The sequence below is a fragment of the Puma concolor genome, chromosome D3 (assembly GCF_028749965.1).
Source record: "Puma concolor isolate L17-30 chromosome D3, mPumCon1.1.hap2, whole genome shotgun sequence".
NCBI classification, from domain to species: Eukaryota; Metazoa; Chordata; class Mammalia; order Carnivora; family Felidae; genus Puma; species Puma concolor.
This window is the reverse complement of record NC_141678.1, coordinates 19,051,030-19,077,267: the sequence shown is the minus strand read 5'-3', so window position 1 is coordinate 19,077,267 and position 26,238 is coordinate 19,051,030. Positions and strand designations below refer to the sequence as shown.

Here is a 26,238-nt window from a genome sequence, read left to right as displayed (position 1 = left end):
ACCCCAGTGCCACCACAGTCACTCACCTGGCAACAGCCTTCTAATGGCCCTGTGCCCACTCTCAGCCCCACGTACAGCCTCCACTCAGCCTCCAGGGATCTCTCTAGACACAAACCAGGTCCCATGACTCTCCAGGGGCCCAGGTCCCAGTCCCAGGCCCACAAATGGAGGTAGCTCAACATGACAGTAACTCCATACCCACGGAAGGTCCCTGTGCCCATCCCCTGGTCCCAGTCTGACAATAGCCCTCAAAAGGCCCCTGGCCCACCTGACCTTGATGTGCTTGTTGCTGCAGTCCCTCAGCAGTGGGTTGGGCAGGCTGGTGCTGTGCCTCCTCCAGCTGTGATAGATGCTGAGCACAACCTCCGCCAGGCCCGGCGGCCACCTCAGCAGGAACTTATGGCCCATGCCCTTCAGGTAGCGCATCATCAGCTCCAGAATGCCCCCATTGGTCAGGTTTTCCAGTAGGAATGCATGCACATCCTGCTTCTCTGCCAGGGAGGGAGAAACAACTGACTTGAATGAAGGACCTTCTATGCCAGGGTCTCCCATTTTCTTTGGGAGATGAGAGGCAGGGGCGGGGCAGGGTAGGGGCAGAGGCAGAGAGCACCTATGTCCTCCTACACAGTGGTGCTGAGGCCAGGCTGCTGGGCCCCAATCCTGGCTCCAGCCCTCACCAGGTATGAGCAAGCTTCTCTGAACCTCCAGGCCTCAGATAGGTATTGAAGGGCCAACCTCCATGCGCTACCTTACAACATGCACTCAACAGTTGTGTCATGTGCATTTGACTTGCAAGGCCATACCCCTGGCTTCAGCCTGAAGCACGTGTCCTTCAGGGAACACAGTCAAGTACGAGCCCAGACATTTCAGCAGACCTCCCAGCTGACCACGGAGCTCAGGCGCAAGACAAGTCAAGGCAAACCCTTGACCATACTTTATCCCAGAACCATTTTCCCAGTACAAAACCTAAGCAGGCTATACAGAATAATGGGAGGAAGAATTCCCACAAGTTACTCAATTCTTACCAGACTCCATAAACGTAGCTGAGTCAAACGACAGTCTATGAGGTCCAATGTTCGGGAAGCTTTGCAGTTTGGCTTCTGACTGCACTTCATAGGTATTAAAGGGATCATCTTCTTCCTCCGGGTCCAGCTTTCTTAGCCTGCATGGAACACACCAAAATCACAAAAATGATACCACACCACACATTCTGAAACAAGCACGCGAATTCTTCCAAAGAGAGAAACTAAAACTGAGCAAGAGGGAAGATGCTAATGAGCGAGTGGCGGGATCCAAAATCCAGGCCTCCGGGAGGCTCTGCCTCTTTCTAGGCCTTTGTGAGCTGGTATCTAGTCTATACCCTCACTCATTCATTCATCCCACCAATAGGATGTGTTGATCCCTGATCAACTGGTGACCAGGCATGTGCCAGACACTGAAATTCAGCTGTTAGTGTGGCAAAACCTGCCCACAGTAAACTTGCCTTCTGATGGGAGAGACAGAAAATATACAGAAACACAAAGACAAAGAGCCCACATGAGGACCAACCACCAGAGAGTGCTTAAGACAGAGTCACAGGGGACCTCCTTTAGAGAGCTGAGTCAGGATGATCTCTCAGAGGGGGTAATGTCTATGTGGACAATGGAAGAGAAGGGACTAGCTGTGCAAAGCAGCAGGACAGATACAGAGGCACAGGCCAGAATAACACCAGGTGTACATTCTAAGACCTGTACACCTGGTCTAAGCTGGAGCCCAGCTAGCAAGGATAAAGTGGGTGAGTGGCATATGAGGGCACAGAAGATCCTTCTGAGCTTGGTCCCTCAATGGCTCCTCACAAAGCCGTGGGCCTGGGGAGGACCATTCTTTCAGCACCTCCCAACGACCACGTTTTGGCCTTCCTTATAGCTTCCCCTCAACCAAACAACCCTGAAGCATAAACACATAAAATAGGGCACTTTTCAATCACTTCATTCATTCATTGCACACACACCCCCATAGTGGCTACTGCAGGTGAATTGTCATGTTGTTCTTGCCTGACCATTTGAAGAAGCAGACATGGAAACCTACAATCAAAATAAAGATAAAGAGGGGTGCCTGGGTGGCTCAATCGGTTAAGCGGCCGACTTCACCTCAGGTCATGATCTCACGGTCCGTGAGTTCGAGCCCCGCGTCGGGCTCTGTGCTGACAGCTCAGAGCCTGGAGCCTGTTTCAGATTCTGTGTCTCCCTCTCTCTGACCCTACCCCGTTCATGCTCTGTCTCTCTCTGTCCCAAAAATAAATAAACGTTAAAAAAAAAAAATTTTTTTTTAATAAATAAATAAAGATAAAGAAGCCACAAACCATTCCACATAGGAATGGCGCAAGAATGGAGGGCAAGAATGGCACATGGCTGGCTCAGTGGGTAGAGCATGCGATACTTGATCTCAGGGTTGTAAGTTTGAGCCCCACGTTGGGTGTAGGGATTACTTTTAAAAAACTTTAATGTTTATTTATTTTTGAGAGAGAGGGCAAGCACAAGCGGGAGATGGGCAGAGACAGAGATACGGAGGAGACACAGAATCCAAAGCAGGCTCCAGGCTCTGTCAGCCTACAGTCCGACACAAGGCTCAACCCCACGAACCGTGAGATCACAACCTGAGCCGAAGTTGGATGCTTAAATAACTGAGCCACTCTGATACCCATAAAAAAATTTTTTTAATGTAAAAAAAAAAAAAAAAAAGGCAAGACCCCTTCAGCAGGGCTGAGGGGAAGATGGGGAAATGGGTCACTCAGACCTCTTGATATCATCAGCCATAGCCCCAACCTGCAGCTGTCCTGAAGGGAGACCTGCTCCTGGCCCTAACCCTGAAGAGGAATTTATCAGAGAGCACTGATCACATCCTCTACTTAGAGAGAACAACCCTGATTTCCAAGCACTTTACTTCCACCTCCAAAAGAAAGACAACAAATGAAGAAAATGGGAATCTTGCTATAAAATGGATTCACAATCCATCTAAAGCTTTTGGCTCCTCCTTCTGCACTTGGCTATTGTCACCCGTGAAAATAAACTGGCATAGGCCAAATCACCAGCTGAGGACTCCTGGTTAAACATGCAAAAGGCGGGGGGGGGGGGGGGGGGGGGGTGCCTGGGTGGCTCAGTCAGTTGAGCGTCTGAGTCTGAGTCTCGATTTCAGCTCAGGTCATGATCCCAGGGTCATGGGATAAAGCCTCACATCGGGCTCCATGCTGAGCATGGAGCCTGCTTAACATTCAATCTCTCTCTCTCTCTCTCTCTCTCTCTCTCTCTCTCTCTCCCTCCCTCCCTCCGCCCCTCTCCCCTGCTCAAGCTCTCTTTATAAATAAATAAATAAATAAATAAATAAATAAATAAGCAAGCCACCCAGCCAGCCAGCCTGCTGAATATACACAGTTACCTCCCAAACTATTCCAGTAACTGTGAAGGGATAAAAAGGTATGAACTCACAAAGACACAGGGGATAGGAGAGGAAGCCCTAGCAGACAAGAAACATGCCCACCAAATGTCAGATGGCAGCAAGATGATGGAACAGCACAACTCTCTCCACTCAGCTAAGAGCAGGGGAGGAGGCATCAGGAAGCCCACCTACTGGTACCATAAACAAAGGTGCCCAGGATGACTCAGGAATCAAGAACCCGGGAACCTTTGGAGGAGGTAGGGAGACAAGGACAAAAAGCAAGAGGCCTAGTGAAAACAGGCTTAAGGAACATTGGATCCCAGGCCCCTCCCAACTTGGGGCAGCCTGAGCACTGCTCCTCCCTTGAGGCTTCTCTGAAAACACTAGGAACTGGCGAAAGCAAGAGGATTTACAAACCTATCCTCTTCCTCCTCAGAATTTGAGGGAATCCTACTGAGCCTGGAGAAACCAAGCACGCATACTCTTCCCCAAAGCAGAATGGGTGCTCCCTTCTGTGGGGTTTCCCAGAGTCTGCACGCCAGCAGCAATAGCCCTAGGCCTCCCAGCAAGTGGGTGTCTGTGCATGCATGAGGACATGGGCGAGTAGCCTCTAGCTCGGTGATCCATCCATCTCCTGAGGGCCCAAGGAGCATGCGGTCCTCCAAAAGATGTGCAAGTCATGGCTCCTGACTCAGGAAGTTCAGAGGGAAGAGAAGTGAGAAGAACCCAAGACCCCAAACCAGTGACATCTGTGCTTTGGCTATTGGCACAGATGTCATGGGGACACAAAGGAGATGCCAGGGAGGGGGTGGCAATGGAAGGAAAAACTTTATTGGTGGCACAGGCTGGAGGCTTATATGTTTGCTTATTTTTGCAAATGAGAAAACATCTGCATAGTACCTAGATGGCAAGAATTTCATCAGAAGCTCCTGGAAGTCTACTTTCTCTTCTTTCTTGCACTTAGTGTTTCGTACACGGGCAGAACGCCGCTTCGCGGTCTCTCCACTCTCTTCTGCAATCTTCTTCCGTTTTACTCCTTTCTTGGATTTATCTCCCCCAGAAACATCACCTTCACAAAGAGTGCAAACTGAAATCTTATAAGGGGCAGAGGTAAGAAAACGCACCAAAGAGGCACATTAGTGCCCCTAATTTTCTAATTCCACCAGTGTATTTCATCTTTATTTCTGACATTCAAGTAACTGTTCGTCTTTTAACAAGAGTCCTGAATAAAGTTAATTTCAAACTCAAAATACTTAACTCATACCTTGCTTGAATTCACAGAACCCAAAAGCCAAATCTCAAGATTATTCCCACAGCTACAGAACACCAGGGTCTCAAAGACTCCCTGTCCACCCCCACCACACCCCCACTGGCTGCAAGTGCCTCTGGCGCCTCAGTGGATGTACCTGGGACATCACAGAGCAAACAGCAGCAACATTGATTCTGCCCACTGCCCAGGACCTTCTAAGCACCCAATGATAGGACACAAGCAAGAGAATCGTATGCATTACACAGAGAGCAGAGGAGTGTTATGTGTGATTGTCATGTATGATTAAGCAAAAAAGTTAGAACCAACATACATGTTCATTCAGAAACTTCTTTAACTGCTAGATATTCTTTTTATCAGGGACACAGAAATCAAGAAAAGGCTTGGAACTTTTGTCTGAAATTTTTTTATAACTTCATTGACATTGATTATAAAAAAATCAATAAAACCATTAAAAAATATATTACCATATAGTGGTAACTTTGCAGACTGTTTTTTTCAATATATGAAATTTATTGTCAAATTGGTTTCCATACAACACCCAGTGCTCATCCCAAAAGGTGCCCTCCTCAATACCCATCACCCACCCTCCCCTCCCTCCCACCCCCCATCAACCCTCAGTTTGTTCTCAGTTTTTAACAGTCTCTTATGCTTTGGCTCTCTCCCACTCTAACCTCTTTTTTTTTTTTTTCCTTCCCCTCCCCCATGGGTTTCTGTTAAGTTTCTCAAGATCCACATAAGAGTGAAACCATATGGTATCTGTCTTTCTCTGTATGGCTTATTTCACTCAGCATCACACTCTCCAGTTCCATCCACGTTACAGACTTTTTTAAGGTCAATGTCACCCTCAATGTCAGCGCACAGCAGTGCCCAGTGCTATGGCACATGGCCAGCAACAGGGCAGAACCAGCAAAGGGACCTGCCAGCTCACATATGACAAGTGGGAAGAGCGACCTTTATGCCAGGACCTACTAGCCAGGCGTTTAGCAGTCCTAAGCAGCTGCATCCCTGAGCTCTGACCCCCTCCCCTCGGGGGCTTCAGTGCTGAAGTGACCCCTGACCAGCAGCAGCCCTGTGGCCAAGCCTCCCCTGCAGAGCTAGGGGCTCCCACCTAAACCTTGAGCCAGGAGCATGAGCAAGACCCATCTCTCTGGAGAGGCCAGGGCATCACAACACTCATTCTTGCCCAGCAAATGGGGCCTCCCCAGAAGTGACCCCAGGAGGTTTCCTCACCTGCAGGAACACCAGTCTCCAGCAGGCTGGGACTATGCAGTGGGAAGCTGGCTGCAGCCACAGGGGCATAGGAGACCACGGGTTCTGCCACAGTCACAGCTGGATTGGCAGGGATGGGGCTTGGTTGGATCACGCTGACAGGTGCCACCACCACAGAAGACACCAGAGGCTGGCTGGGGTCCTGATAGTCAGACAGGTCGATCCTCTTGCCGAGGCTGGGCCGCAAGGGCTCACAGGTGGTGAGGTGGTTGTACATGGCCAGTAAACTCTCCCCGAGACACTTCCAGCTGCAAGAAGAGGGTCACCACACCTGGTCAGCACCCATAATCAGGTGCTCCAAGCCTGTGGAGAGGCGGCAGAACTGGCCCCATGACTGCCATCTCCATGAGGGCAGGCCGAGTGCTCACGGTTTTGTCGTCATCGGTACGGACAAAATCCCGAGTCTAACACCACTGAGGTGGAGCAGACGGAGCAGGAGGAGCAGGGCCCAGCAGCCTCCTGCCCTCACCCTGGCACAAGCCGTGAAGCAGCTCAGGTACCTTCAGACTCCACCAAGCAGGCATGAAAACCACTGACTCACTTCAAAAGCTCCTTCCCTACAAGGTCGAATTTTTAATTCATCTGTGGCATTTCTCTGATGCCACTAATCCTATTTTTGGTTGGGGGAGAGGAAGGTGAAGAGGGGCTGCTAACAGGGATGTGGTCGAAAGCGGCTGAATGGGCCCTCGGGCAGGGCCCCTTGGGAGCAGCATCTCAGTGGGTCCCCACCTGGGCCGAGGCCTGCAGCATGGCAAACCAAGACCACTGTGTGCTGTGGTGTGTGCTATGTCGTATGTCGTATGCTGTGTGCTATGTGCTATGACAGGTGTCTGTCTTACTGTGGTGTGGTATGATATACTGTACGCTGTCTCTCGCTTCATGCTTTATGTTGTTATATATTGTGTTGTGGTCCGATATGGTGTGGCACGATATATCCACCCACCCATCTCTGATTGGCTTCCCATGCTCAGGCTAAAAATCACACCCTCAGCCTCAGGGCGCCACATGGCCTCGTCCAGCCAACTGACCCAGCCTCACCTCACACTCCACCCCCACCCTCCCACCATACTAGCTTTCTTTCGATTCTACAAACAAAATCATACCCCTACATACCACAGGAACTTTGCACAGGCTTCTTTCTACCCCCGATGAGGCTCTCACTCACATCCCAGCCCCTCTGCCACTCCTGTCAGACTCCAGCTCTAGCACCTAAGCCTTTCCCTGAACCCCAAAGCAGTGCACACTCCATTATGAGCTCTGCACAAGGTGCTGTGCTACTCTCCTCGAAGGCTCCTCAGCATGAGGCATGTGCTTTTTCTTCCAGGTGACCGACTACCCCTCAAATGCCCCCAGAGAGGGACCAGGTCCCACCATACTGAGTCCCCAGCACAGAGCACAGTGCCTGGCACGAAGCTGGCACCCAGGAAATGCTATGGAAAGAATACAAATGGAAGATGCTTTAAAATCCAGAACCTAACCAAATGGAGGCTCCTAGGACTAGAAGGGATTTCTTACCTGTTCTTTTCCAGTCTTCAGTAAGGGTTACGTGCAGATGGGGAAAAATTTGCTCACCATCTGTGTTATATCTAATGCCTTAAATACACAATTTCATATACCTAGGCAATGAATAGACCAAGGGGTGGCAAACTGTGGCCCACAGCCTGTTTTGTACAGCCCACAAGCTAAGAACAATATTTGCATTTATAAAGGGTTGTTACACACACATACCCGAGAAGACTATACAACAGAGATGAGACCTGGCCCACAAAGCCTAAAGCATCTACCATCTAGTCCTCTGTGGGAGGAGTGTGCTGAGGCCTATAATAGACAATGGTTATTTTAAAAGCCCCACCCACCCTCCCAGAGAGAGAGAATCTCTGCACTCTTCCTCTAATAACCCAATCCTGGACTTCACTACCAACTAGTGCTTCCTCCAGCCAAGCCCACTCCCCTCATGCTTCCATTTGGCCTTCCGCCTGCATGAGGGCAGGCTGGACACTGGTTTCACAGCTTCTCTTCTCTAGTCACATCACCAGGATGCTCTCCAGCGTTCTCAGGCCTTTCTCTCCTTCACTGTAACAGGGAGACATCCAGGGTCCTTCCCAAAGTCCCAAACCTCTTAGCTAGGGAGCCCACACACTCAAACAGAATGGGGCTCCTGACCCAGCCGACAAAATAATGGGAAGGCCATCTGACTAGATGGCAGAGCAGCCCCAACTTTCCAACCGTCTCAGGGTCCGGGCGGGAAGACATTCCTGGCAGACTTAACATGTGGAAACATACCAGCAAGTCATACCATGGATCGAAAGCTAGCTCCTCCTGAGCGTGTGCCAGGTGCTGGCTCTGTGCTGGCCAAAGCTGCTCTATTTCAATATCATGACAACCCTACAAGAGACAGTTGCTCTCCCTGTTTTTAGGGAGTGGCATGTAGTATCCCAGGGTCACCCACTTATGGGTGCCAACACCAGCCCCGGGTCTGCCTGATCCAGGGCAGAAGCTGCAGACCACTACGTGACAACACCTGAGTAGGGGAACACTGCTGTCAAAGCATACTAAATTTAAAGATTCAGGATTCAATGTCAGAATTTTAAAAACAAAAACTGCATGCCAGATCTCACGAGGGGGCAGAATGACCCCAACTCTGGGAGGCTGCCAATACCAGTTTTCTCTTCCCTGGGGACTGCTCACACACTGTGGGATTCACAAAGGCTATCCTGAAGCCCATCCTTCAGTGCATCCCACATAGCCCTTGAGGGAGACCACGGGTTCAAGAGCCACAGAACCCACACCTGGGATCAACTCCAGACTCTCCATTCACCATTTCACTGCTCTGAACCCAGTTTCCTCCTGTCCAGTGCTTGGCAAATGTTAGTTTCATTTTCCCCTCCGGGAAGGGCAGACTGAGAAGGGGTTTACAGGGAGGTGGCAGGTGGCTGGCATCAAGAACGGCAAGAGCAAAGAGAGACTTAGATGAGGCACACTTGTGAGAGACTTGGCCTGCTTCTTGGCAACCAGCAAGTTAAGTGCACGCCTCTAGGCATCTGTCCAACGTGGACCCAGCTCCCACTCACACCATCAGCCCGGGCTCAGGCCTCGGGGCCTCTCCCTCCTGTGCAGGGTCCACCCGCCAACCCAGCAACCCCAGAGACCCAGATGACGACCTACGTGAAGAAGGGGATGGGCTGCACCAACTTCAAGTCTGGCTCCTTCTCCCGCACGGTCAACGCTTGCCTCTTCTTCCGCAGCCCCAGGGCCTCCTCTACAATGGCCTTCGTCTCAGCTGCGCTCACTGACACATCATGGATTGACATGTCACTAAAACCATGTAAGACACAGAAATTATAATGTCACAAACTAGAGCCAAGGCTGAAATTTTACAGACAGGGATGCAGTTAAGTTAATATCCTTTAATCTGTATTCATTCTTCTTACAAATAAAATAACCCCTTCAGTCTGGCCTCTAAGGGCAGTAATTAGCATTCTTAATACCCACATACACTAGAAGTGACTAATACCCTTTGTTCCTTCTACAATTCAAAATTGAGCAAAGGGTTTTCATATGTATTAACAATACGACAGTAATGTCAGAAAAGCCACAGAAAAATATAACCTTGCTCTCAATTATGTACAGAGAATTTTAAAAGAACTTTCCTATCCTGTCCTATCCAAAAAAGTCATCAGACCCCCCAAACTCACCAAAGTCCCTGGTATATCCAAACTAGAGAAAGGGTGGGTGGGGGCTTTGAGGCCTCAGGTGCCCTCACACAGACACACCTCCACCTGAGGTGGCCCAGCAATACCTGCCCTCCTGCCCAGGGTGTCCTGATGCCTCTCAGCAGGGCTCTACCACAAAGTCACTTGCTTATGGATTTATTTTTCCATTTTATCTCTCTCCAAAGACGGTTAACACCATCAGGATAGATATGAACAAGAAGTATAATCTCACAAGGGACAGACAGAGATAAATATCCATCACCAGCTGAGTTCCAAGGGCCAAGGACCAGAGGACAGAGGAGTTGGTTCATCTGGAGGGTTGGGGGAAGAAGACAGCCAGAGTTTGGAAAGCTAACCAAAGGTGACCTGTGAGCTGGAACACAAAGATGGAGCAATGGCACAACAGGTGGAGAGGAGGAAAGATGCCTTCCAGGTGAGGGCATGAGGGAGCCAGGGCACAGGGACAGGTCAGTGCACAACGGGGCCAGGCCTGGAATCTGTTGGGGACCCCAGGGCACTCTTCTCCCCCGGGAGGGAGAAGGGGGAAGCAAGGAGAAGAACCAAGGGGGTCAGACTCTAAAGGACCTCCTAGGTGATGTACTGAGCATGTGCTTTGTCCTAGAGGCAAGGCAGGGGTGGCACAGGGTCAAGGTCATTTCTGGGACACTGAACATGGGAATCACTGGGAGCAAAGCCCTACAAAGGGAAATGGTAAGAAGGCAAGGTGGACAGCAGGTTACTGCAAACATCCAGAGGACAGCTGGTGAATGCCAAGAGCCAGCAGGGCAGTAGGAAAGGAGGGCAGCAGAGAGCCAAGGAGGCACCACCATGATTAAGCATACAGGCAAGTAATAAGCAAGGGCAGGATCAAAGCCAGGTGAGGGGGTAGTGCGGGGAATGAAGTGCAGGGGCTCATCTGCCAGAAGGTCAGGACCTGAGAGAAGGCGGTGCACACGCCTCCTGATATCCACCAACCACACATTGCTGGGGGAGGAGGGGTGCAGAACCAGCGTAGGAAGAGGCAGGACCCACCATTTAAGGAACATTCGGAGGGAGTCCTTCCGGAGACAAGGCTGTTCTTCAAAGATCTTTTCCTTGAGAACCAGTCCTTTGCTGTACCGGCAGTCCTTCTCCAAAGCTTTGCAGATGAAGTAGAGACATGCTGGCAGGGAAAGAAACAATACGACCTCTGAGCTTGCACCCCAAACCTCTGGCCTTCCCAGTTAACACCAAGAAAATGTCCCTACTCTGGAATGGAAGTAATGATGGTAAACAATAAGGAGATACCACTTTACCTAATTCAATCAGGAAAGATACTGAAAATACTATCACCCACAGTAGATGAGGCAAACCCAAATGCCGCTATGTGAGGACGGACTGTATGATCTTTCTGGAGAACCGGAGGCGTTACACACAAACCCTCGGCCCAACAATCCACCTCGGGGAACTACTGCAAACACCTAAAGGCCCACAGTGATTGGCTATTGGCTAACCGGAAGACAGCCTTCAAAAAAACCAGGAAACCACCCTGCCTCACCAGGGGAGCCTAGTTAAGGAAGGCTTCCCCAATCCACACACTGGGTTGCTGAGCGGCCGCCACACAGATGGTCGAGAGTGTGCTCACTGACCAGAGGAAAGGCCACAGGACAGCATGGGGAGAAGGCAGGAAACCAAACAGGCCACACGGTGTGACTCCATTTGTATACATAATACCAGCTTCTGTTCCTTCTGCTTATCTGTATTTTCCAATTTTCCTCCTCCTCTTTTTCTTTTCTTTAAACTCTCCTTACCAAAAACAGCTACTGCTTGTAATTAAATACATGTACACCATTCATGTCAATGAGCCTCCTCAAATCAATGATCTGGAAAGTCTGTGCCTTCTCCAGCTCCTCCAGGACTAGAGACAATAACAGGCAAAGCAACATAGAGAAAAAAATGGGAGGGCGAGAAATCACAAAGCAGAGCTACGATGTGAACTAGGAAAACCTTTAGCATTTGTAAGTGGGATTAGCCCAACAGACAGGACTGCCATGAGTCCCCAGCAGACTCGGTGCCTGCAGGCCTCACCTGTGAACACACAGGGAAATGGTACAGTGCAGCCAAGTGCCAGCTCTGCTTTTGCTGGGCACTTGGACCACTACCGTGCTCTGCTCAGCTTCGGGATCTGAGTGTGGATGGATTGCAAGACACTCCTATCAAGAATAACCAGACAAAGAAGGAGCCAGGACTAAGGAGGAAAGAAAGAGCAGAAGTAGAGATGTGGGCATGGGAGCTTTGAGAGACAGAAGGAAGTGGTGTCCTCCTAGAGTTCCATAGGAGGAGAAAACAGAGCCTAGTCACAAAGTTCCACAGGTACCACACTGCCCCCCTGCAAGGCACACAAAGGCTGTGCAATCTGTGAGCAGGAAGGGCCCGGGTAGTCCCAGCATAGCACAGAAAGCAGCTGACTGAAGAGCTGCTAGATAGCCCGCAGGCTCCTGCCCCACACAAACAAGAACATGGTCTCTCTGGGACCACAGACACCACAGACACCCAGAGAGAAAACCAAGGAGGCCCTGAGCATTTGACGATGCTGGCTCTCAGCAGGCATTCTGGCTGCAGTAAAGCTCACCGCTCTAGCTGCACTACACCACTGTTCCCACAGAGGGAAGGCCTAGGAAGTCCCAAGGGAACAAGAGGTGGTCAGCAGGCATCAACCCCAAGCACCCTGCCTCCTCATCTCAAGTGGATTAAGTGCCGCTGGGAGTTGATACCACATGCTGCTTTTACTTTGGGGTTTCAATGAGCATCAGGTCAATCAGGGCAGGGCTCTCCCAGACAGCACAGCCATTCAGTCCCCCAGGCCTGTTTTCCCCCAAGGACAACTTCTCTCACCGTGAGAGAGGAGTGCAAAGAACTAAACCAGGTGGCTGGGGAAAAGGAAGGCAGAACACAAGCCTGTCCACCTCAAGGTGGCACCCAAGCTGCTGGAAAAGCTTCCAAGAGGAGCTTAAACACCCTTGGAAGAAGAAGCTGTGAGGGTCCAAAGGTGCCCCACAAGGACTCACATTCTGCTAGTGGGGGGTGAAAACTGCGGCAACCGACAAAACAAGTGCTCTGTCCACCAGCGGATGCACACAAGAACATTCACAGCAGTGAATGCAAAACCTCAACTCTGGAAACGACCCAGTGTACAAGCACAGAATGGTCAAATTGTGTACACACGTAACAGATGACAGGGCAATAAAAAGGCCCTAGCGACTGCCTGGGTGCACTCATGGACAGGAAGACCACAGTCACAGGAGCCAGGCTGTGAAGGGTACATACCGCCATCTGATGCTACATAGAGGAGGCTTGACAACAAGCAGAGCTCATCTCTGGTGAGTGACAAAAGGGAGAAATCAAGATCACCTCTGGGGTGATAATGACTGGAATGGGACCCAAAGCAGCATGCCTTCTGGGGCTCTAGAAACAATCTGCATCTTGATTTGTTTTATGTATACACACTGTGCACTGTGTGTGTGTTCTACTTCAATTAAAGAGCTTTAAAAAGTGGTTGTGAAGAACCAGAGGTGGACAATCGTGAGCAGGGCCTAGTGCTTCTCAAAATAATCCATGCTATTTGTCTTTAAAAAAGGGAAGGGAAAGGGGCGCCTGGGTGGCTCAGTCAGTTAAGCATCTGACTTCGGCTCAGATCATGATCTCACAGTTGGTGGGTTCAAGCCCCGCATTGGGCTCTGTGCTGACAGCCCAGAGCCTGGAGCCTGCTTCAGATTCTGTGTCTCCCTCTCACTCTGCCCCTTCCTGGCTTGCACTCTGTTTGTCTCTCTCAAAAATAAATAAACACTTAAAAAAGGGGGCAGGGGGGGCGCCTGGGTGGCGCAGTCGGTTAAGCGTCCGACTTCAGCCAGGTCACGATCTTGCCGTCCGCGAGTTCGAGCCCCGCGTCAGGCTCTGGGCTGATGGCTCAGAGCCTGGAGCCTGTTTCCGATTCTGTGTCTCCCTCTCTCTCTGCCCCTCCCCCGTTCATGCTCTGTCTCTCTCTGTCGCAAAAATAAATAAACGTTGAAAAAAAAAATTAAAAAAAAAAAAAAAAAAAAAAAAGGGGGGCAGGGGAGGAGCCTCTGCCAGTCAGTCTTCCAGGCTTAGAATGATGGCAAGTGCTCATCAGCATGTTTCTCCTAAAAAGAATAGCAGCTCAGCCACATACAGAGCACCTTCACACACCAGACCAGCCTGCAGCAAACACAGTCAGCTCACAGAGCCCTGGGCTCCCACTGCACTCAGCCCTGCTCTGAGCACTCCTGGAGAGCCTCTTTCCGCTCTGGCCTCAGAGGACACCCAGAGGATGCTAACTCCCAGAACATCTAATCAGTGCCTACCTCAGGACCAGCCCATGCAAGGGACAGAGGTGTTCTCTGCAGAGCAGATGTCAAGGCTGGAGCAAAGGAGCTTAAGCAATTAGAGGGCAGACTGGGGCTCCATCTGGCAGAGACCTTCCCAGTAGCCCTGCTGCTCTGCAAAGGAAGAGACTGCCTCCAAGGACAGTGAGGTCCCAGCACCAGAAGGAGTCAAGCGGCAGCTGCTAGGCTCTCTGTCAGCAAGTTATAGAAAGAGTTTCTGGCACAGGATGGGACAATGCAAGGATGAAATGAGATAACCAAAGGAAAAACCACTCAGAGAACATGCCACCTATTACTACAATGCTCTTGATAAATCTCATTTGAGTAAGACAGACACACGCAATAAAGCAGGAATGCAAAGTCATCTCCCTTTCCTGATAGTTAGGCAGAAAGCCCTTCAGTGTTAACCTGGCCTCCAACTTACCCAAGCTGTCCTCCCTTCTCTGTCCCAAAACCACAAGCACATGGGAGAAAGCCATCAAAGCCTGACTCACTTGTGTAATCACTGAGGGTGTACAGGACAGTGATGAGGTTGTCCAAGCAGGGCCAGTGGTCAGGATTGCACCGGAGCCCTTCCTCAAAAGCGTGGCGAGCCAGGGGGACCCGGATGAGCCTCAGGGCCACGTGTCCAATTTTATACCAGAGGTTGACATCCGTGGAGTCCAGCATGACTGCCTAGAAGGAGCACAAACAGAGTGTATTCACAGTCAGTCAGCTCTCTTGCTGAACAGGCACCCAGTGGTGATGGGAGGGACATAGCACTGGCCCAGCCACTCAATCTACCCAGAAAAAATGGCAAATACAAGGTACATGAATCAAATGATCAAATTCAGAACATTTTCTTGACATACTTTGTCTCTCTGAACATCTGTATTCCTTACATAACTGATAGATAAAAGAAGCGAAATTACCATTAAAATAGGTGATCTGTGGGGTATTTCTATTAGATTTAAAATTTTAATTTAATTTAAAAAAAAATTTTTTTTAACGTTTATTTATTTTTGAGACAGAGAGAGACAGAGCATGGACGGGGGAGGGGCAGAGAGAGAGGGAGACACAGAATCGGAAGCAGGCTCCAGGCTCTGAGCCATCAGCCCAGAGCCCGACACGGGGCTCGAACTCACGGACAGCGAGATCGTGACCTGAGCTGAAGTTGGACGCTTAACCGACTGAGCCACCCAGGCGCCCCATAAAATTTTTAATTTAATTTTAAATTGTGGGATCCTAGAAAGATTATAGGCTAGAGACAGACCTCAGTTCACATCCCTGTTTCTACACTGACTAGCAGAGTGATCCCGAGCCTCAGTCCCCTCATCACTAAAATGAAGATGAAGACACCTTCCTGCAAGATGGTGCAGAGTTAGCACATGCATGGAGAGCAGTTCGCATGGTGTAGAGCACATCAGGGGTACCCACCGAGACGGTGACGGTAACACAGAAATCATGGCGATACGGCAATGAGCAGGAGCAGGGTACCAGGGGGCAGGCTGTGCTCTCATAACTTGTGTATGTACCAATTCATTTAATTTTCATAAACACCCTCCTTCTTACTATGCCCACCATCCTGGTATGGACCTGGAGGCCCAGAGAGGGTACGCACACACACCTGAGTGGCAGAGGACGAACGCACATGCGGGCCCCTGCTCTCTCTGAACTCCCTGTTACCACCCGCTGATGAAGGTCTCAGGCACCACAGCTCAGCAATGCGCCACTACAAGTTCTTCTCTTTAGCCAATAAGACCACAACCTCACCCCCTCCACCGAGAGCTTTCAAAAACCCTGAGGGAGCTGAGCGCTGCCAAAACCACACCTCCAAGTAGAATTCCATGGCTGTCTCCAGGTCTTCTCGCTGGGCTGCCAGCTGGGCCAGGTTCTTATATGTGGAATATTTCAGCATCAGCCCAGGGTGCTTCAACCCTTCTTTCTCATCACCAGACGAAACTGCCTATAAACAAAAACAGAGACACCTAGAAGGGACACCTAGGCCTTGAAGCCTCGGCAGGCAGTCAGCAGGATACCTGACTTCCGGGCTGGTCTCTGCCGCAGGCCCTTGGCCCAGTCCGGTGGCACCGTCCATTGGAAAATGAAAGCACTACGCTAGATGTTCTTGGGGGACCCCTCCAGCTCCAAGCAGACAGAGAAGAAAAGTCAGACCACCACAAGGCAGTTTGCAGATAGTCTGGGAACGAAAAGAGACAGGGGGAACCCTCCCTATCACTACAGCCATGCCCGAAAGGTCAAGCCTGGAGCCCACAGCTCCCCCACATCACCAAGCCTACAGAGGGGGAACAGGGCATGAGGAAGCCACCTAGGGGCAGCAGCAGGATCTGGAGGTGCCTAGGCAGCCAACTAACACATCTCTACACATTCCGCAGCAGGAAGACTATTGGATTAGGAGTCAGGAAGCTAAGCTCCCACCTCTGTAATCATCACATGACTGTGGATAAGTTACCTTAACTAAAAAGTTAGTGCCCCAAGGGCCTCTGATTTATAACAGTAAATCCTACCCTAAGTATCAAAAGTGCAAACGAGACAGGAGAACGTAAAGATTGTAAACGTGCTTTATATAGAAAGTTACTTCACTACAGCTTTTATGAAAACTCTTTGAAAATGCTACAACTTCTAAGACATCCCTGATGAGACAAACTACTGCTCTAACCATGGGACAAGGAGTAAAACATTTACTAACAGAAAAACTCGGTGGCGCAAAGAAATTCTTTCCAGGGGCAGGTCCAAATCCCAGCCTTGTCCTGGGACAGGTCACCCCCACACATCATTCTTCATGGTCAGGACAGATAAGATCTGAGGACATGCACACTTTAGGACACACCCCTTGACTAATCCCAAGAAATCTACCCTAGTGTCTTAAGGAATTGCAACAAGAAGACTGAAAGGCTCAAATCAGGCTTCATTCACGATCTTTTCCTGTCGTCTGGCTTATGCTGCAGAAAGATTCCCAACGACAGGGTGACCAAGGCTGGACACCAGGTACCTTTGCCCTCCAGGTACAGAACTGTTCAAAAGCCCTTTTACAGAAGCTGTGTGAGTCCACCCTGGAGACTAGATAGTAAGTGGTACATCCAGACACAACAGAAGCTCTTGTCACTAACCTCCTACTTAACCAGCTGGACTCAGCACCATTCTCCATCCTCCGTGACATGCAGGCTGATGCCACAGGAGACAAAGAGCTCGCCCCAACAAGCCACCACCAGCATGTATACCAACTAAGCTGTCTGCTTCTTAGGATTCAGCTGTGTTCCATGACCTGTTTATGCCAAGTGTTTGTGCTACTATAACTACATAATTTAGTTTTTAGGTACACCAATGCCTGATGAATGTGAAAACAAACTTTTCTGTATATTTTCTGTACTTTTTGATTGTTTATGGTGACCACCTTTTACTTTTATAAGCCAGGGAGGAGAGTGCTACAGCAGTCATTTAAGACTGAAATTGATATACAGAGAGATGGACACAGCTATGGCTACAAGGCCGACATCCGGCCAGCACCCTTCTGACTCGGTGCTGTGCTCACCTGCTCACACCTCTGAGGCCCACTCTTCTGTGGTCTGAGGGAAGATCCACTCCTGAAACATATCCAGTCCCTGGCCCATGGCTGAAGTTCAGTAAAGTAGAATAAAGTCATTTTCATCTCTGGGCCCTCACTCACTTTCTACTAAAGGGGGAGGTATGGATCGCAATTCCCATGGCCCTAATTCTAAGACGCTATAACCAGCACTAAAGAATCCTGACAAGCTATCCAATTAGGAACATGAACAGATACCTTGAGTAAGAGAAGGGATAGACTCCTCATACTGACAATTAGAACTCAGTTAGCATTTTGCCTCATTAGTGGTAGAAACTATCCAGGGGTAGGGACTTGAGACACAAGTGTTTGTCTTCCTAGAGGTATAGGAGACTGCTCAACTGAAGGACTGTGTTCTAGAAAATGTCCATGGATAGCGTCTGTCTGCTTCCTTATTGCATGTCTCTGTGTTTGGTGTTTGGCTACTTGAAAACAAAACCTTTCCTCCTAATGAAATATAATTCTTCTTAAATCAATTTTAAGTTGAGACTCATTTTCAAACCTCCAGGCAACATCTCCATGACCCAGTCAACTCAGGTTGAACTCACTCATCACTAGCATGGCCCCAAGGCTGGATCCAGGTCCTGCCCTGCCTATCCCTCTCTGCCCATACCCTGTGTCCTCAGCGTGCCTCTGTGTTGTTTTTCCAGCCCTTTCTCCAACTGTTTTTCAAATGCCCACAGAGCATCTACACAGGCTTTCTGAGCTCATGGGCTATCACCCAAACGGCATTTGCCAAAATGTGTTGCCAACAGGATCATTAAGTATCAGGAAACCATAGGTTCCAATCCTGGCTCTAATGCTTCACTAGTTGGATGGCTTTGAGCTATCAACACTTCACTAAGCCTCCATTTCCACAACTGTAAAACGGGGACAACAGCCCCCACCAACTTGGCAGAGAAGTTGTAAAGAAAATGTAATAAAATAGCCGACAAAGAGTTCTTACTATGCACCAAAAACCACTCTAGATGCTTCACTGAATTCACTCAACCTTCAGGGAATTCACAGCAATCCAACGAGGCTGACACTCTACAGGTGGGAAAGCTGAGGGGCAAAGAGGGGAGGTAACATGTCCAAGGTTGCCCAGCCAAGAAGTGGGAGGGCAGAGGGCAAGCCCGCCACCTGGTCTATGGTGCCTCACCTCTCGCAGCAGGCGCGCCTCCAGGAGTTCATGGTAGGCCTTGGCTGACTCCTCAAACCGGTCATGTTTCTGGAGGTCCAGGGCCTTGTGATACAAGGCAAAAGCCTCTGCTTCCTGGGAACCAAGATAAGAGATATTCTCACACAGTATAAAGGTTTGTCATTTTTTAAGCCAAAAGTGTGTGTAAGGGAGACTGCAGTCAAGGCCATGTTAACTGACAGCTATAACCTCTGTAGTGGAAACAATTCTAATACTCCAACCTCCCAGGAGCTCATTACTATGAGAAGAACCCCTCAGGAGTCCCCCAAGGAGACAGGAGCAACACAGGCTCAACTGAGTCTAAGCAATAGCAAAAAACACTGGCCCAGGGACACAGGGTCACAGCAACAGCAAGGTTATAAACTCAGCTGGACCTTTCTGGGTGAAGCTGGGAGAGTGGCCTCACCAGCCATAATAACCCAGTGATTCCTAGAGAATAGATGGTTTCCATTGTTTTCTCCCTGCCACTCTGCCCTAGCCTCATCATTGCCCAGGGAGGGCGACAACCTCCTCCAGGACAGAGGGGGCACTGGGCAGGCTGGGCCCCACTGACATCCCTTGAGGACCAGGGATAGAGGACTAGCAGAGTTTTGAAAGGGCTCCAGACTGCCTTGGTTTCTCCTGTGAAAGAGGAGGCACATGTTTATTCCAGGGAAACCCAAGGCAGGAAGAAGAAGCGAACCACTGCTATACTAAGGCAGGACACCGGTGGAGAGATGGATGGATGGATAGATGGATGGATGGATGGATGGATGGATGGGAGGATGGGAGGATGGGAGGATGGGAGGATGGGAGGAAGGGAGGAAGGAAGGAAGGAAGGAAAGAGGCAGGCTGAAATGGAAGGAATGCCAGGCTTCATAGTAGAGAGGAAAGACCAAGAATCCAGAGAGCTGAAGTTGAACCTGGCCCCCGACCAACCCCAATCAAGGCAGCTCCCATCAAGGGCCTCCTCACATTGGAAAGTGAGGACAGTATACCAGGAAACCTCAAAGCACCATCTACCATTAATATGCTACCATCCCTTGGGTGCAATCCCTGAAGCGTGCACAAAGAATGGGTTGCATGGAAAGCTAGCCCCAGCTGGGGAAGCGGGCCCAGGAGCTGGACTGGTCCAAACACTGCTCATAGAATACAGAATTTCTCTTCAGTGTGACCATCTCTAAGTGAAGCAGGTTTAACATGAGATGGAGAACTAACTAGCTATCTTTCAAAATGGGATTTTCCTGTGAAATCCCATTAAGTCACTTGAATGCGTTTAAAATGAGGTACCACCTACAGAAATGGAAAGCAAGGTCTACCTGCAGAGGAAGACCATGGATTACATACCTGGGCCTCCTTGGTCTGTGTTTTGTGGCTTTTAAAGCTTCCTTCATGATCATCCTCAACTGTAGAGCTGGCATTTAAGGCTGCAATTCGAATCTAAAAACAGGGATTTGAGGGAGGAAAAAAGTTGCTTTTGAGATGTCACTTGTCTCTTTAACAACCTACAATGAATACAACTCTGCTCTGGCACATAATCTTTTCTACCTCGAACAGCTATGGCCATCTCAGAATCTGAGTAATGAACAACAAATGATCACTGAGAAAAAAAAATAAGGACCAGAACATGTCTGGGGGGCCGTAACAATCTATCTGGGGAGCATGTCCTGGGTACTGTTCACTGCGTAAGGAACAGACTGGGGACACCCTAGCAATGGCCAGACACAGTGGAAGACTCCAACAAAGCATGCTAACTTTGTACCTTTCTTGCAACTGTGATGAGGCCCTGCAAGCCACTCCAACAGAAGGTCAAATATCCTTACCCTCAAATGAGCCAAAAGCTCTCCCAGGAGGAAGGCTGCCCCATATTGAGTGTCACCTAGGAAAATGTCCCACATTCCCAGGAGCAAAGTGACAAAATAACACTGATGCCAGGAAAATAGGCAAGCACCAATCCTTACCATACTCAGAGAGCTTCACTGCTGCCACCGAGCACCACTTCCCATCACTGGCAGGGGCTGTGCCAGTCCACAATCTCCTAGACAGGAAACAAGAGAGACTGAGAGAGGGCCCAGGAAGCACCAGCAACATCATAGTTCCGGGGGCCCACCACGAAGCAGTTCCCAAGTCCAGGGGTCTGACCAGCTCTAAGCACACAGGCTGGTGAGCGACTGCCTTGGGACAGCTGTGATGTCACCCAGGTCCCCAGGCCAGAGCTTCTCTCTAGCCAGATAAGACACCAGGCACAGGGGACACAGAAGAGTGAGACCAACTCCTGCCCCCCCAGGGCTCACTGCTCAGCAGAGACAACAGACCTATAAACGGTTATTTTTTTCAACAGTTGAATGAAACGAAGAGAAACCCAGGCAACGTCTAACAGTGGAAAACAATTCACTTGAAGTGATCAAGGATAGTGATCAGGAATGGACAGCACTGCAGTGAAGGGTGGCTAAACAAAGAGGCGGGGGCGGGGGGGGGGGGGTGGAATGGGGACACGTGCGGGTGCCAGTACAGCCCAGAGTGCAATCTTAGAGCAGAGATGGTGTGGATGATGAAAGGATACCATGCGGGGGGAACTAGGAGCTTTATCCTGTTGGCAACGGGAGCCACTGAGAGTTTCTGGGAAAACTAAATTTTAAAAATATAAACGAAAAAATATCAGAGCCAGTCTGAAGACCAGTTTTAAATTTTTTTTTTTTCAACGTTTATTTATTTTTGGGACAGAGAGAGACAGAGCATGAACAGGGGAGGGGCAGAGAGAGAGAGGGAGACACAGAATCGGAAACAGGCTCCAGGCTCTGAGCCATCAGCCCAGAGCCCGACGCGGGGCTCGAATTCACGGACCGCGAGATCGTGACCTGGCTGAAGTCGGACGCTTAACCAACTGCGCCACCCAGGCGCCCCTGAAGACCAGTTTTAGTAGACCAGTTTGAAGTCTGCAAAAAATGACAGGATTAGTGAGGATGTGAGAAATTAGAAGCTCATACATTACTGATAGGAAGGTAAAGTGGGCAGCCACTGTGGAAACCGGTCTGGTAGTTACTCAAAATGTTAAACATGGAGTTACCATATGACCCAGAAATTTCATTCCTAAGTATCTACCCGAGAGAAATGAAACACATGTCCACACCAAAACTTGCTCACAAATGTTCATAGCAGCATTATTCATAACAGCTTCAAGGTGGCAACCGCCCAAATGTCTGTCAACTGATGAGTGGATAAATAAAATGGATGGATATATAAAATGTGTTATGTTGATTATTCTTCAATCATAAAATAGACTAAAGTACTGAGAGCTGCTACAACATGAATCAACCTTGATGCTAAATGAAAGAAGCCAGTCACAAAAGGCCACATGTTGGGGCGCCTGGGTGGCGCAGTCGGTTAAGCGTCCGACTTCAGCCAGGTCACGATCTTGCGGTCCGTGAGTTCGAGCCCCGCGTCAGGCTCTGGGCTGATGGCTCAGAGCCTGGAGCCTGTTTCCGATTCTGTGTCTCCCTCTCTCTCTGCCCCTCCCCCGTTCATGCTCTGTCTCTCTCTGTCCCAAAAATAAATAAACGTTGAAAAAAAAAAAATTAAAAAAAAAAAAGGCCACATGTTGTCTGATTCCATTTACATGCAATGTCTAGAACAGGCAAATCTACAGAAACAGAAAGTGGATAATGGGCAGCAGGAGAGGGGCAAATGGGGAGTAACTACTAATAGGTACAGGATTTCTTTCTAGGGGGATGAAAATGTTCTAAAATTGGTTATGGTGACAGTTACACAACTCTGTGAACACACTGAAAACTACTGACTTACATACCTCACATAGGTGAACTACACGGTATGTGAATTACATGCTGTCATTAAACAAAGAGATGACAGGAACTTGGATGGGGCAGTGGTAGTGGACAGAAGGGACGCACTCCAGGAGGCAGGCTCACAGGACTCAGCACCAGGGAGCCTGGAGGTAACAGAAGGTTTCTGGATAACACCAAGGGTTCTGGCCTGAGGGGCTGGGACAGAGGGCATCCCCAAACAAGCCAGATAGGGCCAAAAGAGGAATCAGAAAAAGTCCCATCTGAGATGCTGGCAGAAAGAAGGCCCTGGAAGGATCCAGCAGTGGGAGCGAGCCCAGGCATACAGACTGAATGCACGTTCCACCCCTACAACCTACAACTTAAAAGGACTGCTACTGTTGCCAACGGCACCACAGCAATGATTTGTAGTAGGGCTTCCACACTGGGTTCTGAGTTCTCCAAGGATTCTTACAAGAAAGGAAGTACAGTCTTTTCACCTACAAGGAAGATTCAAACATCCCCTAGGCTAACAGCTATTTTATCTCCTGGGTTCTATATTTAGGAAAAAAGAATGTTTCTACTAAGTCTGGAAATTGCTGCTTCACCATAAGCTATGCCATGTTAGACACTGTGACCACCACACAATACGGAAAAAAAAAAGAGAGAGAGAGAGACAGTAAAGTAGAAATTATATGATTAAAACTCTGCATCTAAACTATTATTTAAGGGACACCTGGTGGCTTAGTCGGTTAAGTGACTGACTCTTGATTTCAACTCAAGTCATGATCTCACAGTTTGTGAAATGGAACCCTGTAAGATTCTCTCTCCCCCTCTCTGCTCCTCCACTGCTTGTGCGCTCTCTCTCTCTCTTTCTCTCTCTCTCTCTCTCAAAATAAATAAAATCAACAACAACAAAACATACACACATAGAAAACAACACGCTTTGGCAAGAACGTAGAGAAATTAGAACCCTCGTGCACTGCTGTGGAAAACAGTATGGCAGTTCCTCAAAAATTTAAACCTAAGGTGACCTTATGCCTCAGCATTTCCACGTCTGGGTCTATACCCAAAAGAACTGAAAGCAAGGGTAAACAATTATAAATTGGGGTAAAGAGTGCAGGGAGGGTGGTGATGACACCTAACCATAGGCCCCCAACCAGCTCCCCACAGGGCAGGTGCTAGCTCCAGGTCACAGTAAGTCTTCCCAGACGCCACCTGAATCCCCATGCAGAAAAAAACGAGAGGAGGACCCCGAGATGACTGAGGGATCAGGTCTCTGTGTAGCAGCAGTGGGACCCACGTCCATAGGTGGGAGAACATCAGCCCAGGGCCGACCTACTCCTGAAAGAGGAGAGCTTGCCTGTTCTTGCTCAGCAGCACCTAGCAGGAAGGTACCTAACAACTACCGGGATTGTGCCAGATGGGCCGGTACCTTCCCCTGGGGCTTCTGTGTCCCCCAGGACCAGGACGAACTCAGGTTCCATTTCAGAGCTGACAGGAGACACCTCCTCAGGACAGAATGAATGAAAGATAACCAGCCAAGCTGGAGGGAAAACCATGTGCTCCAAGTCAAGAGAGAGGTTTCTGGTCCCACCTGCTGCGTAAGTCCCTGCCCACCCCTCTGCCCACCTGCCTCCATAAAGAAAGCCCCTAGACTCCCCTAGTGCTCCCTGGGTACTACAGTCAGGGCCAGGAAACCCTCGAGGAGCCCATGGTGCCAAAGAGAAAATAGAAACTTCAAGCTTCCTAATTGTTTTGAATTGCTAAAAATCCATGCTAAAACTCAAGCCAATTGTCCCCGCTGGAAAGGGTTCCTGGGCTAACTTTAACATAATCTAAAAATACAGTACCTTCCACTCCTCTACCTCTATAGTCTATCCCAGACACTTATAAGGCACATTTGCATTATCTCACTTAAACTTAAAAGAGCCTCTGGAAAGATTACTGGGCTTAGGGTCCTATTTTTCTTCTAGCACTGTGACTTCAGGCAGATCAGCCAGTCCCTTATGCCTCAGTTTCCTATTCTGCAAAATGGGTATGATAATGCATATCTCATAAGGCTGGCAGTCGGGAGGGCTGGACACAGATACATATTGGAATTGAGGCATACTTGTAAGTGTTCATACAACATTTCAAGAGGAACCTAAAAAAGTGATCCTCACAAAGACTCATGCACATTAGTCCCAGGAGACCAGCATCCCTCTGCCATAGCCCCTCAATTCCATCCGATCATTACCACTCTTCCTCAGCCCCCTCAATTCCCAGTAGCAAAATAAAGAATGAGTCAGAATACTGTACTCTAATACACATTGAGAGAACTGTGGAGACTCTGTAACACAGACTGTTTTACTTTACTTCTGCCAAAATAGTACATAGTAATTATTACCTTAAAACTGGCCTTGGGTTTTTAAATATCAGTACATATAAGAATTTTTTACCTAAAACATAAAAATAAAGCTTTTCAAAACTGAAAATCTTATACTGATTTAATACAGCAAAAGTACGTTCTAAATTTCCTCTACACAGTCTCACCTCTGCACTGGAATTACCCAGTCTCTGGGTCTCTCCCACCTACCAGCCTATAAGCACCTGAATAGTCCTGTCTTTATCTTTTGTACCAACAGAGTACTCCATTAAGGAATGAGCAAGCAAATGAGTGGTATCTAGGCAGCTTGTCTGTTTTAGTAGAAGACATTTAATTTCTCAGTCAAATCTTTCTCAAAGACCAGCATCTGTCACTCACAGGATGCCCCCTTGTAGGGCAAGCCAAGTTGAGAAGCCACATAAAGGAACAGCTCACTGATGGCTTCGGTAACACTGTGAACTGTAACATTCCTGAGTAAAGAGAAGCATTCCCATCTCAACCCAAATGGGACTTCATCAAGGAGCTTCCCCTCTGATGTGGCCCCTACTGCACATGATCATCACACACTGTGTTCTCCATTTATGATTAAAAAAAAAAAACTTTTAGAAAACGAGGAATGAAAGGAAACTTCCTCAATCTGACAAAAAGCATTTACCAAAAAAGCTACAGCTAACATTATACTTAACCATAAGACTGAATGCTTTGCCCCCTAAGATAAGGAACAAGGCAAGGACATCCACTCTTATCACTCCTATTCAACAGTATACTAGAAATGCTAGCCACTATAATAAGGCAAGAAAAAGAAATAAAAACAAAAAGAGATAATTAAAAAGGAAGAAATGAAACTGTCCATATTCACAAATGATGTAATTGTCTACATAGAATATCCAAAAATATCTATAAAATAAAACACTAAGTTTTTTTTTTTTAACGTTTATTTATTTTGGAGACAGAGAGAGACAGAGCATGAATGGGGGAGGGGCAGAGAGAGAGGGAGACACAGAATCCGAAGCAGGCTCCAGGCTCTGAGCCATCAGCCCAAAGTCCAACGTGGGGCTCGAACTCACGGACCGCAAGATCGTGACCTGAGTTGAAGTCGGACGCTTAACCAACTGAGCCACCCAGGTGCCCCAAAAACCCTAAGTTTAATAAGTATCAAGTGGGTTTAGCAAAGCCACAGGGTAAAGGTCAACACCCACAAAGTGACTGTATTTCTATACGTTAGCAACAAACAAATGGAGATCAAAATAGAAAAAAAAAATATGTCACAACAGTTGCAAAAAAATAAATAGGTACAAATC

The 26,238-nt window shown here is 48.8% G+C and overlaps 1 protein-coding gene across 8 annotated transcripts in view; it reads right to left on the bottom strand.

Moving 5' to 3' along the window:
- CABIN1 (calcineurin binding protein 1) overlaps positions 1-26,238 on the bottom strand; it is a 155,702-nt gene that overhangs the window by 120,656 nt on the left and 8,808 nt on the right. For 3 of the 8 annotated variants that reach the window (XM_086681950.1, XM_086681957.1, XM_086681951.1), the window contains exons 2-13: positions 22,596-22,736; positions 20,752-20,828; positions 20,138-20,230; positions 18,773-18,886; positions 15,859-15,993; positions 14,543-14,723; positions 10,699-10,828; positions 9,119-9,268; positions 5,915-6,201; positions 4,315-4,483; positions 1,026-1,162; positions 274-491 (exon numbers count right to left, since the gene is read on the bottom strand). In XM_086681950.1, the coding sequence (XP_086538076.1) occupies positions 274-491; positions 1,026-1,162; positions 4,315-4,483; positions 5,915-6,201; positions 9,119-9,268; positions 10,699-10,828; positions 14,543-14,723; positions 15,859-15,993; positions 18,773-18,886; positions 20,138-20,230; positions 20,752-20,754 (1,617 nt within the window). In that variant the 5' untranslated portion in view covers positions 20,755-20,828; positions 22,596-22,736. Of the gene's footprint in view, positions 1-273; positions 492-1,025; positions 1,163-4,314; positions 4,509-5,914; positions 6,202-9,118; positions 9,269-10,698; positions 10,829-14,542; positions 14,724-15,858; positions 15,994-18,772; positions 18,887-20,137; positions 20,231-20,751; positions 20,829-22,595; positions 23,130-26,238 lie in introns of those variants that run through there. The other 5 variants (XM_086681953.1, XM_086681955.1, XM_086681952.1 and 2 more) reach the window with 4 other exon arrangements.